The sequence below is a fragment of the Bos indicus genome, chromosome 5 (assembly GCF_029378745.1).
Source record: "Bos indicus isolate NIAB-ARS_2022 breed Sahiwal x Tharparkar chromosome 5, NIAB-ARS_B.indTharparkar_mat_pri_1.0, whole genome shotgun sequence".
Lineage (NCBI taxonomy): Eukaryota > Metazoa > Chordata > Mammalia > Artiodactyla > Bovidae > Bos > Bos indicus.
In genome coordinates, this window is record NC_091764.1 from 55,801,871 (window position 1) to 55,818,167 (window position 16,297).

Below are 16,297 nucleotides of genomic sequence, written 5' to 3' on the forward strand. Positions count from 1 at the left end.
GATCTACAGAGGGGTAAGGGTATACCCCCAACCCTGTTCAAAGACCAAGGTTTGGTGCTTTTACTGCTCCTCCTCTCAGCTCCTTCTCAGCTGCGTTCTCAGTCTCTAACCCTACTCACTATCACTAGCTCAACTTGAACCTAAGTGACCTGATTTGGGGCAGTTCTGAGCTTAGAGGGAGAGTAACTCCCCACTTCCTCTCAGACCCTTTCCCCCGGAATCAGTGGTCAAGATTTTTCACATTCACACTCCTCATGGGAAAGTAGGCCTGCTCACTTGAGAAGGGCAGCAGACCTTCTGACCCTTTCCTGGACAATAATCCTTTAAAGGTGGAAAAAGGAGAGAGGACAATATAGATTGCCAGTCCCAACCTCCATACCTATACCTCCAATGGTCCTGAAGGGGAGGGGAAAATGCTGTCTCACTTAGCCCTGTTTTAGGACCCAGCACGGAAATGGACAGTGTGCTTGTACATTAAGTGCCTATATTCTTGGTTATATCTAAGCCTTTATGTGGGGCCATCAAGGGGGAAAGCTCAGGCTTGGCACAGGAAACCCCACCTGTGTCATACCTACCTAAACCCTATCTACTTGGATAAGAACTAGGAGTCACTTAGTTTTGCTGTCTCCCTTCTGGTTCTCACCAGCTAGTCTGTGAAAGGCAAATCAGTGAAGTCTGGTCCTTCTGTGTCCCCAGGTGGAGAATGTGGAAGGTTATCTTTCTGGGGAAACTATTTCCCACTGGAAAAGTTGGGGCGGGGGGATAGGGCTCAGCCTGTTTTCTCTTCACTTGAATCCCCTCTGAGGTTGGAGGTGATACACTTCAACACTTCCAGGTTACTCACACCCAAGTACAGCTTTGATTCCTATATTCCCAAGCGAGTCTGGGTGCCAGCACCATGGACAGCGGCTGAGACCCCTTTTGGAGAGGGATTGGGGAGGACCATTTCCTGGGCAAGCATATGTGACCTTTAATAGAGAAGCATTCCCAAAACACCCCCAGGGAGAAGACAAAGCAGAGCCTTCCCTGAGAGGAGGACCAATAATAGGAGAGGTCTCTGGATCTGACTTAAGCAATGTTGTGAAGTAATTATTTTAATTGCTGATCAATAGTTCACGTAAAAGACACCATCCTTCATATAACACATAGCCCCAAGGCCGCAAGAGAAAGGGACCAGGCATCATGCTGGCATCTTCATCAGTCCTTCCCAAACCTTTTTCAGCCCTCTACGTGCCTGCCTCCAAGCACAAGATCTTCCAGTTAATATCAACTAGCTGGGGCACACCAAGATCAGACCTGTGGCCCTGAACAAGGGAGCTTAAACTGGGGCTGGAGACTCATAACCCTGGGAAAGTCTGTCTGTCTCACTCCAAACGAGTCCAAATTCACTTCACACCACTTCTCCTGGTGAGCACATTACCTAGCAGGGATTGATAGAACCTGCAAGATTCCCTGAACAAGGACTGCTCCAGCCCCCAATGTTTAGGGGATTGGAGGAGCTCTCATTCTTGCAAATAACCACCATCCTTCACATTTGCAATGTCTATTTCCCCTCAAATTTTCCGTATCTATTATGATATTTAACACAAATTTCCAAGACTCTGTGTAACTCCAGTTGAAAAACATTTTGGAATTTGTAAATCAGCTATTATTTGAAATAAATGCACCATGAACTAGTCTAGAAATCTTTTTATGCCATCACTGATTTTCCCTACAATGGCATTCAACCTGTCCCTCATTTATCCTCAATCCAGCCCTATGAGGTAGACAGGAAAACCACGGTGGGGAGACTTTTTTTCCAAATCACACAACACCCAGGTGTCAGGTCCACCCCTGAGATGCTTCTGAGCGCTGCCACCTAGCAGCCAATGTGAATTATTCACCACCAAGTGGGAGTTACACCTCCAACTCAGAAACCACTGCTGCATTTGGGATTTGCAACCTCTGCAGAGAAACTTCCCCACACCTCCCAAACCTCCAGAAAACCCCCAGATGAGAAAGGAGTCTCCAAGTGCATATAAATGATTCTTTATGCCCCTCCCCCCATGCAATGGGGGGGTGGAGCACAGGGAAGTACCCCCGCCCTCATGCAGGGAACGGGAGGTCAATGTATACTAGTCTTATTGCCAGCTGCCCTGTGGCCATGGGGTAGGGAACGGGGGGGGTCTACAGCCCCTTTCTTCTGGCACTGGTCCCCCTTCACCAAGTCACCATAGTGGAGCTGGGGGGCTGGAGGCCCTAGGAGCTGAGGTAAGGACGGTTCTCTAGGGAAGAAATGATGCTCTCCCCACCTACCCACTGGCTGCCCCAGGATGAGTGTGAGGGGCTGTCAGTGGGGGCTGGAATGTATCCAGGTGTCTCTACCCAGTGGGCAGTAGAGGCCAGACAATGTCTCCAGCTTGAAGCTGTCCACAGAGATCCTCATTGGTGGAGGCAGTGTGCCCCAAACACCTTGTCCAGGTGGTACCTCCAGCAGCCATGACAGCTTATCTCTGGCCGATGCACTGACTCAACATCCCCACTCCTGGAGTTCAGCTCAGACCGTGGTGACCCTCATGACAACCTCACGGCCAGAATTGGAACTGGAACGGGCATCTGGTGGCCGCAGCTGTCCAAGGAGATGCAGGATTGTGTAGCCACAGCGCTGAGGCAAGAGCGTCCGTATGCGCTGGGCAGCCGGGGGGCGGCTGGTGGCCCCAGTAGGGGGGCCCGTCCGTGAGGTCCTGGGGCCCGGCTTCCCTGCCGTCCCTCCCCCTGCATCTCCTCCTATGTCCTTGGTCTTGTCATAATTCAGGACCTTCCACTGCTGGTTTACTGCCTGCCAGCGCTTGAAGATACGGTAGACGGAGGAGCCTTCATGGACGATGAGGCCTGAGCAAGAGGATAAGAAGTCCAGAGTCAAAAAAAAAAAAAGAAGTCCAGAGTCAATGCTGCCCAGACCTAGACCAGAGGTACTTAAGCCAGCATTTCTCCAGGGGGGCGGAGATAGGGTTGCAAAGGGCCTGGAGAAGCAGGGAAGGGAGAGACACCAGGATTACCCTAAAGGTTCTCAGTGGTAGAAAACGTGGCCATGAAACTGAGGGAATGGGCAGGGAAAGTGATGTGTGTCAGTTGGAGGAAGATGCTGGGCAGGTGAGAGAGAGGTGCCCTCACCTATGCAGACGACATCCATGAAGCCGTACATGCCATAGCAGATCTGAAAGAGCAGATCTTGCCGTTGCCACTTGGCTGAAGGGCTAAGTGAGGACCAAATGAGCCAGGAGATGCTGGCGACGAGGAAGAGTGAGCCCAGAACTATGGCTGCAATCTGGACCTTCTCGATGACCGTCAGGGAGATGGCCTGCCACTGTATGGGAGAAAAGGCTCCAAAAAGTCACAGAAAGAGATGGAAAGCCAGGTTAGGGTTGCCCTTATTAGGAGGATGCACCAGGAGCCTTCCTGAAATGCTTCAGGTAGGACTAATAATCTGTCTTCTCTGTGCCTTGATCAAGTCTAGAATGTGGCACTTCTTATATTATTTGAGACCATTTCCTGTCTTATTTTAGAAAGGCATGACAGACCACTGCTCTGAAATCAGATCATCTAGGATCTGAATTCCAAATCCTTACTCACTTTCTGGCTGAGTAACTTCGGGCAAGTTTTAAAATTTACTTGTGCATCAATGTCCTCACTGACTTAAAATGTAGATACTAATGGTACATAATTATTAGGATTAAAAGAGTTAATACACACCAAGAACTTGACACATAGATCACTCTACATGTATGATTCTAGCAGTAACAGCAGCGCCACTGCCTTTTCCTCTTTTGTTGTCCCAGGGCCTGGCACACAGGTGGCACCCAATAAATGTCTTTGTGAGTAAACGAAGGAAGGGAGATATTTATAGACAGGAGATTATGATAATGGAGGAGAGGGTGACTTTGAAGCAAGAGTAAATGGATGAAATAAGCTGCCTGGAGGGTCCCTGATTCTAACTGCTGAAAGGCCCTTGCCCCAGTCTCAGAGTGCTCCCCTTATACTTCACCTGCAAGGGGTTCTTGGTGCTGATTGCCAGGACCTGGTACTTGAAGTAGCAGAGCTCACAGCTCCAGGAGCCCCTCTCGCTGATCCAGCGGATGAGGCAGGGCTGGTGAGTGCAGCGCACTGAGCCGTCGCAGCGGCAGGGGCTCAGGAGCTCCCCCTGGAGGAAGAGTAAGGAGAGTCCCTGTCAGCTATCGCCACCCGACCATAGTCCTCTCCACTCGAGAGAGAGAAACCTCTTCTCCAGGTGTCTCCTACCTTAAAAATAAATAAATAAATAAAAATCAGGCCTTTCAACCAAAACAAAGCAAGACGCTAAGGCTACAAGCCCAAAAGAAAAAAAATTTAGAGTTCAAGGTAAACTTCCTGGACCCAATAGAAGAGACCAGAGAAGGGACGGGGAGGGGGTAGTTGGCTGGTAAATACTGGGTCTTCTCTGTTCCTAGAGTTTGAGGAGGGTGCTCCTTAAGCCACCCCTTAGGATCTGGAGAAACAGAAGTGCGAGCTTCTGAGCCATGCCTTCCTAACCCATTCCATCACTGTAAAGTGTTTCACAGATGTGGTGCAGACTGGGATAGGTTACAGTCCTCAGGTTCCAAGAATCTGAAAGGAAGATATCCTAAGGTTGGGAGTGGAAGCTGTTCCCCTTTAATCAAAGTAATTTCTCAAGACAGGAAGAGACACCCCCTTGGTACTATCCCGGGACAACTTTGTCCATAACATTTAAACAAAGAATATTCTTTGGAATGAGAAAGAAAGTTGTGGAATGGGAAGTGAAGAAAGTGCCCCACGGAGAGAACTACTGAGGCAGGTGAGGGCACCGGCTGGGCGCCTCCGTTCAAGGTAGAAAACAGAAGCATTCTCCTGTCTGCCCACCTCCCAGCCCTCAGCCTACAGAGACCCTGGGGTGAGAGAAGTGGGGGAGAAAGGCTGTCTCGGTTAAGCCGCGAGAAGGATTTGGGGCCCTCCCAGGAGAAAGCCCCACCCCTTCCTGGAGACCCCTGATCCGCCTCCACCCCAAATCCGCGCCCTGAAGTCTCCAGGCAAGCCCCTCAACCTCACTCCATTTCCACCCCAGGTCCCTGGGTCCCGCCCAGCCTCCTCAGGCCCCGCCCCCTGCTCCCGGTCTCTCCGGGCGCCCCAGGTGCGCGCCCCAACCCCTCCCCGCCCCGCCGGGTGCCCAGGCCTGACCTGCTCAGGGCCTTGGAAGCAGATTCGGCACTGAGGGGTTCGGAGCCCGCTGTCCAGGCTGCTGCTGAGCGACAGGGCGTCCAGAGCGCCCGGGGGCGGCGGCGGCGGCGCGTGCGGCGGCGGGGGTCCGGCCCGCGGCTCCTTGTCGCCGGCCAGGCCCCGGGCTCTCGGCTCTGACCCGTAGTACTCCTCTTCGTCTCCGTCGCCGTCCCGGGCCGAGCAGCCGGCGAAGGGCGCCCAGCCGCAGCCGCCTCCCCCGCCCCCCCGGGGCTGCGGCTCGGCCCGGGGCCGCCCCCCGCCCGTCAGCACCAGCAGCTTCAGCTCGTTCAGGAACATGCGGAGCCGAGACTTGAGCATCGTCCGGGCGCCGGGGGGCGGGGGGCGGGGGGCGGCGTGCAAGGGGGGCTCTCGGGCGGCGGGGGGAAGGGAGAGGACAAGGCCGGGAAGGGGGCGCGCGCTAGAGAGCCAAGCCCGGCTGGGGTCTACGGGGCCTGCGAGAGCCGTTCACTGCTGCCACCGCCGGGACTCCGGGGTTTGCGGGGCCGAGAGGGCTGGCGGCCCGGGGGCGGCGGGGCGGGCAGCCATGGCCGGGGCAGGGGGCGGGGTGGGGGTGGGCTCAGGGTGCCGCGCCCCGCGGGTCCGGGTCCGGAGCGGGCCGGGCCCCCGGGGTTACGAGCCCCGGTCTTCCTGCGCCGGGGCCGCCCCCCATCGCCGTCCTCCTGGCCCCAGTCCCGCTCCGGCTCCGGCTCCGGCTCGGCCCGTGCGCTCGGCGGTGGCAAATGGCGGCTCCTTCCGGCGGCGGCGGCGGCGGAGACCCCCCCGGAGCGGCGGGCGGGCGGGGCGGGAGGGGCGGGAGCCGGGGAGCCGGTGAGGGATGGAGGGAGGGGCGGGGCGGGGAGGGGGAGACGAGGAGAAGTGGCCGCGGCTGCGCATCCCCGCCCTGCCCCGCACGAGCAGGTGTCCCCAGAGGCGGGGGCGAGTGTGCGAACCCGGGGGAGGGTGGAGGGAGGGGAGTGGCCAAGGAAGGGGGATGTGCACACGGGTTAGAGATTAGGTGTGTGAATGGGGGTGGGGGGGGGAGCGGGTGAGGATGGAAGGTGAGTGGTCACAGACGCAGGTGCACCAGGGAGGGAGAGGCTTGTGCAAAAGGGAGTGTGCAAAGAAAGCAAGCTAAACAAGGGTCCGAGGTGAGTGAGCAAGACATGGGCTCAAGCAATAAACACTTTTACACAAAAGACTGAAAAGTGTGCACAGTGTGGGGCTGTGGAAGAGATGAATGTGTAAGGGGTGGAATTGGATTGTATGAAAAACAGAAGTGTGTAATTGTGTGAGGGAGGTAAGTGAGCAAAGGAGCGGAGTGTTAAAGGGGTGAGTCTTTCCTGGTATTCCCCTGACCCACCACCACTGCACTGAAGTGAACCATACCTCACACACACACACACACACACACACACACACACACACACGTACACACCCGCGCACGCGCACACACATGCTTAGCTCTTTGTTGTATGGGGGCTCTCGACCCTGAGAACCAGTTGTACCCTCTTATTCCTTATTTCTACCTTACAGTTACATCCTGCTCCTCTCCTTATCAATGCTGTGGGAAAAGGAATTCCAGGGAAGCTCATTGGGTCAAACACACTGGGGGAAAAATTAATTGGTAAAAAAAAGTAACAGGAAAAGGGAGGGTATGTAATCAGGGACAGACTGCCAAACTAAAGATCCTCAATAGAAAGTGATTAAGGAGAGTAATGCTCTTACAAATCATTCAAATATTTTGGATGGATGGATGAATTAATCAGAAAAAGGGTCTGGAACCCAAGCCAAGATGGAGGATGACTTCTATTTTAAAAACAGTGAGCTTATGTGGAGGGTGAGGCTAAAGTGAGACCTTGCTGGGGTAGGATGAAAGTTTAACACACTCAGAGAAACTTAGCCTTCCAGAGGTTTACAAACCCACCAATCCTAGCAAAATAGTCAATGAAACATTCACCTCACAAGCCCCTTAATCAGTTAGCACCTTGGGATTTTTCTTACCAGAATTCCAGTTGCCTTTGCCAGCAAAGGCCCAGGACTACAACTATCAGAATGCAAACAGGGGAAATCTGTACTGACATGTCTTCCATTTCGCCCTGGAGCATGGTTTATATGAATCTCAAGCTTGAACTCATATCCTCAGCCAGATGATTAAGGAGAATAGAAGTTAGGGCACAAGGAGAGCAAATAGAACAATAGAATGGTTTCAGATTTTAGACAGTTTCTCATAAATGAGAAACCGATCCCTTCTTTTCCTTATTCCCAATTTCTCAAAGGGTTGGGAGACAAAGAAGTTGGAGTCAGTAAGACAAGGGAAGTCAGAGAAACTTGCCTGTTGTCTACCTAGATGTCTGTGAGCAGAGGTTGTTTGGGAAAAGTCTCTTAGGACAAGGGCTAGGAAAGCTTGCCATAGGGGAAAAAAGAGAAACGCAGCAACCCCATATAAGGAGTCACAAGGTTTGCAGAAGGGAACACTCACTTTCATGCAGTGTGGTGGTAACTTCCTTGCTCATGCTCACTCCTATGTCTATCTGTATGTGATGTATATAATATCATACACACATGTCATACCATTTTACTGCAGAAAAGAACCTTAAAGGTCAAGTATTCCTCTTTCCGGCTCATCAATAACTTCTCTGTCAGAAGGTATCTGGTCTCTGCTTTGGAAGTTGGGAAGAGGGGACGACATTATCTTGCCACACGTCCTGTTGGATTATTGTACTAACCTGTCTTCCATTAGTCCTTTAATCCCAGTTTTGTCCTCACATGGGCAGTCCCTTGGACTGCAAGGAGATCCAACCAGTCTATCCCAAAGGCAATCAGTCCTGAATATTCATTGGAAGGACTGATGCTGAAGCTGAAACTCCAGTACTTTGGCCACCTGATGCAAAGAACTGACTCACTAGAAAAGACCCTGATGCTGGGAAAGATTGAAGGCGGGAGGAGAAGGGGACGACAGAGGACGAGATGGTTGGATGGCATCACTAACTCGATGGACATGAGTTTGAGTAAGCTCCGGGAGTTGGTGATGGACAGGGAAGCCTGGCGTGCTGTAGTCCATGGGGTCGCAAAGAGTCAGACACGACTGAGCAACTGAACTGAACTGGGCACCGTCTACTCCCTATTTTATATGACCACATATAAAATATGTGACTGTATCTTTATAGATAACCTTATCACTAGTTGAAAAAAAGGTCAAGTGTCTGAGACTCGAAAAAAAATTAAAAAAAGAAACCCCACATACACACAGGAAGCAAGGACTCAGTAAACATTTGCTGAATGAATGAATGCAACAAAGACACAAATGAAAACATGTTTTCCGCTGGCGATGGACGATGGAGCAGAAAGACCACAGGACCACCTCCCGTCCCTCGACCCACCTCCCCGCTTAGAGAGAGTGAGAGAAGGGTAGTGAGACTCAGGCTCGGCCTGCAGCCGGGAGCTGGGAATCCTGGGTGGCCCAGGTTGCCATGGCACCGCATTGGACTCCACCCTCTCTCTTCTCCCGCCCCTCCGCCCCAGCCAGAGTTAAGGCAGCCAGTCACGTGCCCTTCAGCGTAACCACACCTCTGCTCCTCCAAGCAATGTCAAACGGTCACGTGTGATAGCAACAGATCATGTGGTTGCCATCTCTCCTCCGCCTCTTTCCCCTCCTCGCCCCTTTCTCGTTCAAAGCTGCTTCTCGGCTGCCCCTCTGCGCATGAGTAGTCCGGTCACGTGGTCCGAACGTCCGGCGTTCGCCCCGCCCCTCCAATTTCCGCGCGCCTCTTTGGCAGCTGGTCACATGGTGAGGGTGGGGGTAAAGGGGGCCGCTCTAGCCTGCGGCCTGTGTCTATGGTCGGGCCCATAGCGTCCAGCTGCCCAGGACAGACCTCGAGTGTATGGCGCTGCAGGGACCGGCTCCGGGGTCCGGATAACGGGCCGACCCCGCAGCTCCTGACACGGGGCGCGGTGAGTGTAGCCCTTCTCAGGAATGGGGACCATTCTCGCCCTCCACTGCTTCCTACGCGGGCTGGTTATGGAAGGGTTGCTCGAGGGCGGGAAGTGGGGCAGGATGTGATAATGTTCCTTTGTGGCCGAAGGGAGGTGTAATTTCAGGAACTGGGTGTCGGGTCTTTGATGTAGGGGGTGTGTCGTATGGGATTTCCCTTGTGTGGGGCTTGATGGTCCCCAAGGAAAATGCATCTTTGAAAAAGTTATGGGGCCTCACGTGGCTGGAGGGTTTGGGGTTAGTTATTGTGTTACCTAGGGGGCTGCCCTCAGGGAAGTTTGGGAATGCTGTTGATATTGTCTTTGTGATGTCTTTCGTGGGAGTCACTTTGTTCCTGCAGGCTCATTGAGCCTCTGTGATTGTAGGGTCTTCTCTGGTCTGAGAATGGCTACCTCCCGATATGAGCCAGTGGCTGAGATTGGTGTCGGTGCCTATGGGACAGTGTACAAGGCCCGTGATCCCCACAGTGGCCACTTTGTGGCCCTCAAGAGTGTAAGAGTCCCCAATGGAGGAGGTGCTGGAGGGGGCCTGCCCATCAGCACCGTTCGGGAGGTGGCCTTACTGCGGCGTCTGGAGGCTTTTGAGCATCCCAATGTTGTCAGGTGAGAAGATGGAACCATGGGAGTGGGTCGTGAAAGGAAAAAGACAGCCTAACCTATAGATGTAGAGTGGTGGTCAGAAGAGGAGTGGGAACCCTGAGGAAATAGGGGAGGCCATGTTGGGTCCAAGACCATTGGTCAGTGAGTGACCACTTGTTCTGGCCAGGCTTATGGACGTCTGTGCAACAGCCCGAACTGACCGGGAGACCAAAGTGACCCTGGTGTTTGAGCATGTGGACCAAGATCTCAGGACATATCTGGACAAGGCACCCCCACCAGGCTTGCCAGTGGAGACCATAAAAGTAAGTAGGGTGGGCAGACACTGAGAGGTAGCTTGAGACCATTGTGGTAGTTTCTGTTGTAATTTCAGGTGTGGCACCTGGTTCCCAGTTTCTCTGTACTTCCCCCTTCCAAACCAGGATCTGATGCGCCAATTTCTAAGAGGCCTGGATTTCCTTCATGCCAACTGCATCGTTCACCGAGACCTGAAGCCAGAGAACATTCTGGTGACAAGTGGTGGGACAGTCAAGCTGGCTGACTTTGGCCTGGCCAGAATCTACAGCTACCAGATGGCACTTACACCTGTGGTCAGTAGAATGATGGTGGCCAAGATGGGATCTGGCTTGGGGAGAAGAGTGATTGCCCATAGCAGTTGAGAAGGAGTGTGTTTTTTCATGTGCTTTGCAGTAACTTGCAGGACTCTCATCTGCACTACTTATTCCCATCAGGTTGTTACACTCTGGTATCGTGCTCCAGAAGTTCTTTTGCAGTCTACGTATGCAACACCCGTGGACATGTGGAGCGTTGGCTGTATCTTTGCAGAGATGTTTCGTCGAAAGTATGGGGCCCAAGTATCCCAAACATTTTGATTTCCCAAGTCTTTTATTCATAAACCACACTCATACCCTGCCCGCTCTTCCACTTACTACTGGCTACCTTGTCCATAGCCAGAAACTCTGAAATGTTCTGGAATTAGGAATTTCGTAGCCCGTTATTCTCCACACCCTAATGTTTTGAGCCACTAAGTAGTTATCTACCACCCTGTCTTTGAAAGACTGCTACTGGAATGAATGTCTCTTTTCACCTTAGGCCTCTCTTCTGTGGAAACTCTGAAGCTGACCAGTTAGGCAAAATCTTTGAGTAAGTGACCTGCAAGGGGAAGAACTTTGCATTCCGAGTCCTTCTGTTTCTGCTGAGCCCTTGACAGCAGCTGGCTCTGCCCCTGGAGATGGGGGCTGGAAAAGGGCCCTCCTGACCAGAATTCTCCTGTTCCCCATAGCCTGATTGGACTGCCCCCAGAGGATGACTGGCCCCGAGATGTCTCTCTACCCCGAGGAGCCTTTTCCCCCCGAGGGCCCCGCCCAGTGCAGTCGGTGGTCCCTGAGCTGGAGGAGTCTGGAGCACAGCTGCTGCTGGTAATAGACTCAGGCATGGGCACAGGGCGAGACTGCAGGGGGATATCCCGTGTTTGTCAGTCGTGTCAGACTCTTTACAACCCCATGGACTGTAGCCCACTGGAGTGGGTTGCCATTTCCTTGTCCAGGGGGTCTTCCCGACCCAGGGATTAAACCCAGGTCTCCTGCATTGCAGGCAGTTTATTTTACCACTTGAGCCACCAGTAGGGGGAAATGGAGCAAGATAAAAGGAACCCAAATGCATTGTTGTTACTGAGACTTGTTAGTGAACGGGCTGGTTTTTATTACTGTTTTGAATGGCTGTCCACAAGAGGGATAGAGAAAATCACCCATTCTAGGTATTGTTGGGGGTAAGCAGGAGTCTTTTTTGTTTCTTCCATGTTTTCTGACATTTGCGTCCCTTCTCAGGAGATGCTGACTTTTAACCCACACAAGCGAATCTCTGCCTTCCGAGCCCTGCAGCACTCTTATCTACACAAGGCAGAAGGTGACGCAGAGTGAACAACAGAATGGCTGGAACAGAACCAAGGCGAGAGACACCAAATTTCCCTTCTTTTGAACACTTCAGTGGAGAGCCCCACCAATGAGAAGGCAACCTCTGCCTTCATCTCTGAAGCTGTGGAGACTCCTCCTCCAACTTTTTACAGACAATATTTTACTGCCTTAACCATATTCCCCTCCCACCCTTCTTTTTGAGGCTTATCTTTATCCTGTGTCCTTACACCAAGGGATATGTCCCTTGTTCTCCCCTTCTTTATACCTTTATATCGGGATCCTTTTTTATACAGGACAAACAAAACAAAGAAATACGGTCTTTTTTTTTTTTTTTTTTTTAATGTTTCTTCCTCTGATTGGCTTTACTGTTTGGGGATTTGGAAAAAACCATTTGGAAGATGGAACTTCCTTGCAGATTCTCTTTAGGTCACAGGGTCAGTGGAGCCCCTCTACTAACAAGAGAAGAAAAGGCATTTACATGGCTTCTTTGATTATAGAGTTTAAATGGTTTTTATTTTTATATTTACTGAACTTCCCCAAACCAGGTCCTCCTTATTACAAGAGTTCTTGGTAGTTTTCTTTCTGGATCTGTCCCTGATTTACCTTGGAGCAAAGATGTGTTGAGGTGGTCCAGCATATGGAAGGGAGAAGAGGGGAAACAGCCAGGAATGACTCCAACCCCCATCCCATCTCATGTAATCCTGGAAACTTCCCATATCCCTTAGGGAGAGAGGAAGGAAGAAGGGTTTTTCTTTATTCCTTATAATCTTTCTCCCAGCAAAACATATCAAGGCATAAAGCCTAACTGTTCAGTCATCTTTAGGGAACATGGCAAAGGCCCTTTCCTTTTTCTCAAAAAGGGCTGCAGACCCCAAGTTTTCCCTAAGGGGAAGAAAAAGCTTAGGGAGAGCAAACAGCAGGAAAGATGTCAGAAGGATCCAAAGTCTCATAGAAAGGCACTGGGGTTGGCTCGAGGATCCTTCTGATTCCGAAATCTCATCGCTAGCCAAACACCAAGGATCTGTAGCAGCAAAGAGAAAAGAGATAAGCACGAACTATGAATTTCTGGGGCTAAGATTTGGAGGTGTACAGAAAGGATATAAGGGAACTAGAGAATGTTACCTCTGTGAAGCTAAAGAAGAGTCCAACACCCCCCAGGATTTTCAGGGCTTCATCTGAATGCTTAAGAAACTTTTCTCCACACATCTGACATGTGGGGCTCCGGCTCTTGCAGACCTGAGCGAAAAACACACATATGCATATTTGGAGGATGCAGAGTTGCTATGGTGCTCTATCGTAACTATGGCGAATGACCCTAGGAATTATTTTCCAGTTCCTGATGAGTATCCTATAGACTGGACTCTTCACTTGGCTAATTCTCTAGAATCTGTATCCATCCCCCAACTCCTACCAGCACACAGCCCCAATACAAGTGAGCTGCTAGAGACAGGCAATCACATTAAGCTCAAATCTGCCAATTTGAGCATTGGCCTTAGCCAGTTTTCTATCACACAAACCACCGCCACCCCCCAAACCCCTCCCATGCCAGCTCACTGCAGTGCAGAAAGCATAATCTTGTTGATCCAGGGTTGTAAGGTTGAACAAGCCACAGCAATCAAAACTTCTTTCCAGTTCATCCCGGGTCTTGTTGCTCATGACCCACCAAGAAGCATTGATGACATCTGTCTGGAGGATATAGGCAGAAGGAAATCATTTGATGCTAATCTTATGAATCCCCTAACATTTTGATCCCAGGTCCAGTTTCAATTTCCCTTTTTAAGCAGAGTTAACGTCCTTGAAAAGCAAAGGTGCAGACACAGTAACCATCCACTTCCTTCTGGATGGTCCTCACGGTCAGTTAGCCAGACATCCCAAAGGAAGCAAATAGCTCTGGAAGTAGTGGGTCTAAGAATGATCTTTGGGGCCAGACTGAGAGTAAAGGAGTCAAGAGGTTAGAGGGTGGGGAAAAAAGTGAGTACTTGAAAGGGCACCTTCTTACCTGTTTGCTTAGGTTAATAGCCAGACATGAGCAAGAGATTCCAAACTGGAAGATGAAGACCAAACCAAGGATGATCATGTACTGAGAGGAAGAGTTATGGAAAAAAAAAAAAGTCCTAGATTCCTTTATGTTCCACCTATAGTAACAATCTGATCTAGTCAAAGAACTTACACAATTATGTCAGTTGAAAACAAAATCATTGGCTTTTGTTTCATAGAGTATGGTATAAAGGAGGGCAAGGAGACATATCCCCCAAACACTGGAGGTCTCCTACCCTCCTTTCTAACTTCCTAGCTAACAGTCCTCCCAAGAGCCCCGGTGCCCCAATCACTTCAGGTCAGGATACAAAGAAAAGCAGTACTTGGTGGTGGTTGACAGCACCTACCAGTCCAGCAACCGCGATGAGAAGAAGGAAGACTCCCACTGCAATGACTCCTCCGATGATATGGATGCTGGACACCAGACCCAGGCCCTTAGCCCATGCAGCCACTCCAATGAGCAATAAGCCTACCAGCTAAGGAAAACAGCAGGATATATCTTAAAAGAATTTCAGTGTGCATCACCGCCAAAGGTCAAGGTGAGAGTGGTGGCTGGACAATAAAGAACTGAGTTTTGTGTGAGTGAGTGAGTGAGTGAGAAGTACTACTACCAGGACCAGGACCATCCCTGGGCACTCCTCCCATCAGAGGTCAGAATGGCTGGAATAGGGCTGAGAGGCGGCAGGGAGCGTAAAGTCTATGAATATAAAACGGAACATTTAGCTTCATCCATCACTTCCATTTGGGAGAAGCCTAAATTCAGAAGAGGGAGGGCTGGGCCTTTATCCCCACGATGAGCCTTCACTTCATCACCTCCCCAGCCCTAGATAAACCCTCTGATCACCGGAAGTCTCCTCTCTTCCCACGGAAGTCCCTAGGAATTCCCTCTTCGCCGGAAGTTCCCGGGAATCTTCCCGGAACCCCTAGTACATCCCTCTCCCCATCCGAAGTCCCCTAGACATTATCTACATTGGCCTTTCCGCCCTGGCGCTTCCCCCCACCTCCAAAACCTCACCATGTAGACCACGTTGAGCGCGCAGAGCGCATTCTTGGAGCAGGCAAAGCCTCCGCAAACCATCTCCCCAGCTTTGGGGACCCAAGTGGTCCCAAGGACTTGGGGGGAGGGTCTCGCGGACCGTCTTGGACCCCGACAGCTTCTGTCTCTTTAAATCGAGTCCAGCCAAACCCAGTCCTCTGCGCCTGCACCGTCCCACCCCCGCCTTTGGATTGGCGAAATTTGGGACTAATCTAGGACGTCGGTGTCCTGAATGCCAATCAATCTGCATCGCGTCACTGACCCGCCTGCCGGCCCCTCCTTTAGGTTCTTTATTGGATGAAACTTAAAACTGGGGGCAGGGCTTCGGAAGAGTCTCATAGAGACCGGAGCCTAAATTTCAAAACCCCGGATTGAAAACGGAGATTTCTGTGGTGGCGGCTGCAAGAGGACTTATCCGAGGGAGGAGGCTCTCGGGAAATTCCGGTGAAGAGTAGGTGCTTCAAGGGCCAGGTGAAAGGGCTCCTCCCCTCAAGGGAGGGCCCTCCCGCCCCTTTCCCCTTGTCCCGCAATGACTTCATGATGACGCTCTCGTTTGCTACTATTGCATCACATTCGGGAACACCTAGAGAAGCGAAATACTAAGCTATTTAGCCCGGCCACAGAGGCCCCGGGTTGGGCATAACACCACCTAGCAAATACTCTCATCTTTGCAAGTGCGTCCACTAGTGCACATAGCCTGATTCATATCCCCCCCTGATGGGGTGTAAACATGCTAGAAATTCAGTATGAAAATTAGCAGCCTCGGAGCGGCGCGTTCCGGTTTGTGACAAAACCACAAGACACACGAGTGTGCTGGAGTCTTCAGAGCACATGCCTGATCCTGGGCGGTTAAAAAAAAAAAGACAAAGGGACGGGCCTGGAATATGAATAAATATCAGAGGAAGGAGGAGTCTTCACATTTTCACTCCAGGGGCGGGCGTAGTGGTTGATCAATATCTGTTTATTAAGGAATAAGTGCTTTGACGCACCGCCTTTTGCGTGGGGATATGAAAAGACAGAGTTCCTCTTTCCACCAAAACAAAGAGGCAGTCGTAGTAGGAACACAAATGAAAAACCTCCCTTCAGCCCTACAGAATGATTTACATTTGTGTGTACTTAGATTCTATGACTGCCTAAGTGGCACCGTCTTACCGCTCAAGTCAGACCGCAGGGCTTCCAACTTTGCGCTTAACTAGCTGTGTAACTTTTGGCCAGTTACTTAAGCTCCCTGTGCCTGTTTCCTCATCTGTAAAATGGGGATAAATAACCATACACCTACCTCTTGTGAAAATTGAATGAATTAATATATATAGAATGCTTAGGATATATGTAGAATGGTTACCTGGCACATAGTAAACACTCACTGCTAGTTATTATCTTTTGGGCTATTTTACAGTTTCCAGTGGGTAATCCCAAATCTAATTCTCTTATCTCCAACTACACATTCATATATTAAAATCCCCTGTCCATCACA

General features: G+C 51.1%; 3 protein-coding genes across 6 annotated transcripts; 1 reads left to right on the forward strand and 2 right to left on the reverse strand.

Annotated features, from left to right (window-relative positions):
* Positions 1–1,076: 1,076 nt before the first annotated feature.
* MARCHF9 (membrane associated ring-CH-type finger 9) lies at positions 1,077–6,129 on the reverse strand. Its single transcript, XM_019960931.2, has 4 exons — positions 5,212–6,129; positions 4,025–4,180; positions 3,154–3,346; positions 1,077–2,871 (listed from the first exon to the last, which is right to left on the reverse strand). The coding sequence occupies exons 1-4, from the start codon at positions 5,566–5,568 to the stop codon at positions 2,537–2,539; spliced, it is 1,041 nt and encodes a 346-aa protein (XP_019816490.2). The 5' UTR covers positions 5,569–6,129; the 3' UTR covers positions 1,077–2,536.
* Positions 6,130–9,002: 2,873 nt separating this feature from the next.
* On the forward strand, positions 9,003–13,830 carry CDK4 (cyclin dependent kinase 4). Of its 2 annotated transcripts, none has more exons than XM_019960935.2 (8): positions 9,003–9,201; positions 9,582–9,843; positions 10,007–10,142; positions 10,260–10,427; positions 10,569–10,678; positions 10,930–10,980; positions 11,120–11,255; positions 11,664–13,830. In XM_019960935.2, exons 2-8 carry the CDS (start codon positions 9,626–9,628, stop codon positions 11,754–11,756), a joined length of 912 nt encoding a protein of 303 aa, XP_019816494.2. In that variant the 5' UTR covers positions 9,003–9,201; positions 9,582–9,625; the 3' UTR covers positions 11,757–13,830. The 2 variants fall into 2 exon arrangements, with proteins under 2 accessions (XP_019816494.2, XP_019816493.2); XM_019960934.2 differs by having other exon boundaries at positions 9,004–9,201; positions 9,607–9,843.
* TSPAN31 (tetraspanin 31) lies at positions 12,234–15,016 on the reverse strand. 3 transcript variants are annotated; one of them, XM_070789381.1, is made up of 6 exons: positions 14,803–15,016; positions 14,096–14,263; positions 13,750–13,830; positions 13,297–13,436; positions 12,873–12,986; positions 12,234–12,771 (listed from the first exon to the last, which is right to left on the reverse strand). In XM_070789381.1, the coding sequence occupies exons 1-5, from the start codon at positions 14,863–14,865 to the stop codon at positions 12,914–12,916; spliced, it is 525 nt and encodes a 174-aa protein (XP_070645482.1). In that variant the 5' UTR covers positions 14,866–15,016; the 3' UTR covers positions 12,234–12,771; positions 12,873–12,913. The 3 variants fall into 3 exon arrangements, with proteins under 3 accessions (XP_070645482.1, XP_019816496.1, XP_019816495.1); XM_019960937.2 differs by having other exon boundaries at positions 13,305–13,436; positions 14,135–14,263; positions 14,803–15,012; XM_019960936.2 differs by having other exon boundaries at positions 13,305–13,436; positions 14,803–15,012.
* Between the last annotated feature and the right edge of the window lie 1,281 nt (positions 15,017–16,297).

Coding starts and splice junctions, on each gene's coding strand:
- MARCHF9 (XM_019960931.2), bottom strand. CDS start 5,568: ATGCTCAAGTCTCGGCTCCGCATGTTCCTGAACGAGCTGAAGCTGCTG. Junction 4,181..5,211: donor GCTTCCAAGGCCCTGAGCAG/GTCAGGCCTGGG, acceptor CTCTTCCTCCAG/GGGGAGCTCCTGAGCCCCTG. Junction 2,872..3,153: donor CATGGATGTCGTCTGCATAG/GTGAGGGCACCT, acceptor CCTCTTGCTCAG/GCCTCATCGTCCATGAAGGC.
- CDK4 (XM_019960935.2), top strand. CDS start 9,626: ATGGCTACCTCCCGATATGAGCCAGTGGCTGAGATTGGTGTCGGTGCC. Junction 10,428..10,568: donor AGATGGCACTTACACCTGTG/GTCAGTAGAATG, acceptor TATTCCCATCAG/GTTGTTACACTCTGGTATCG. Junction 10,679..10,929: donor GCAGAGATGTTTCGTCGAAA/GTATGGGGCCCA, acceptor TTTTCACCTTAG/GCCTCTCTTCTGTGGAAACT.
- TSPAN31 (XM_019960936.2), bottom strand. CDS start 14,865: ATGGTTTGCGGAGGCTTTGCCTGCTCCAAGAATGCGCTCTGCGCGCTC. Junction 13,831..14,095: donor ACCAAGTACTGCTTTTCTTT/GTATCCTGACCT, acceptor TCTTCCTCTCAG/TACATGATCATCCTTGGTTT. Junction 12,772..12,872: donor TCTTCTTTAGCTTCACAGAG/GTAACATTCTCT, acceptor TTGCTGCTACAG/ATCCTTGGTGTTTGGCTAGC.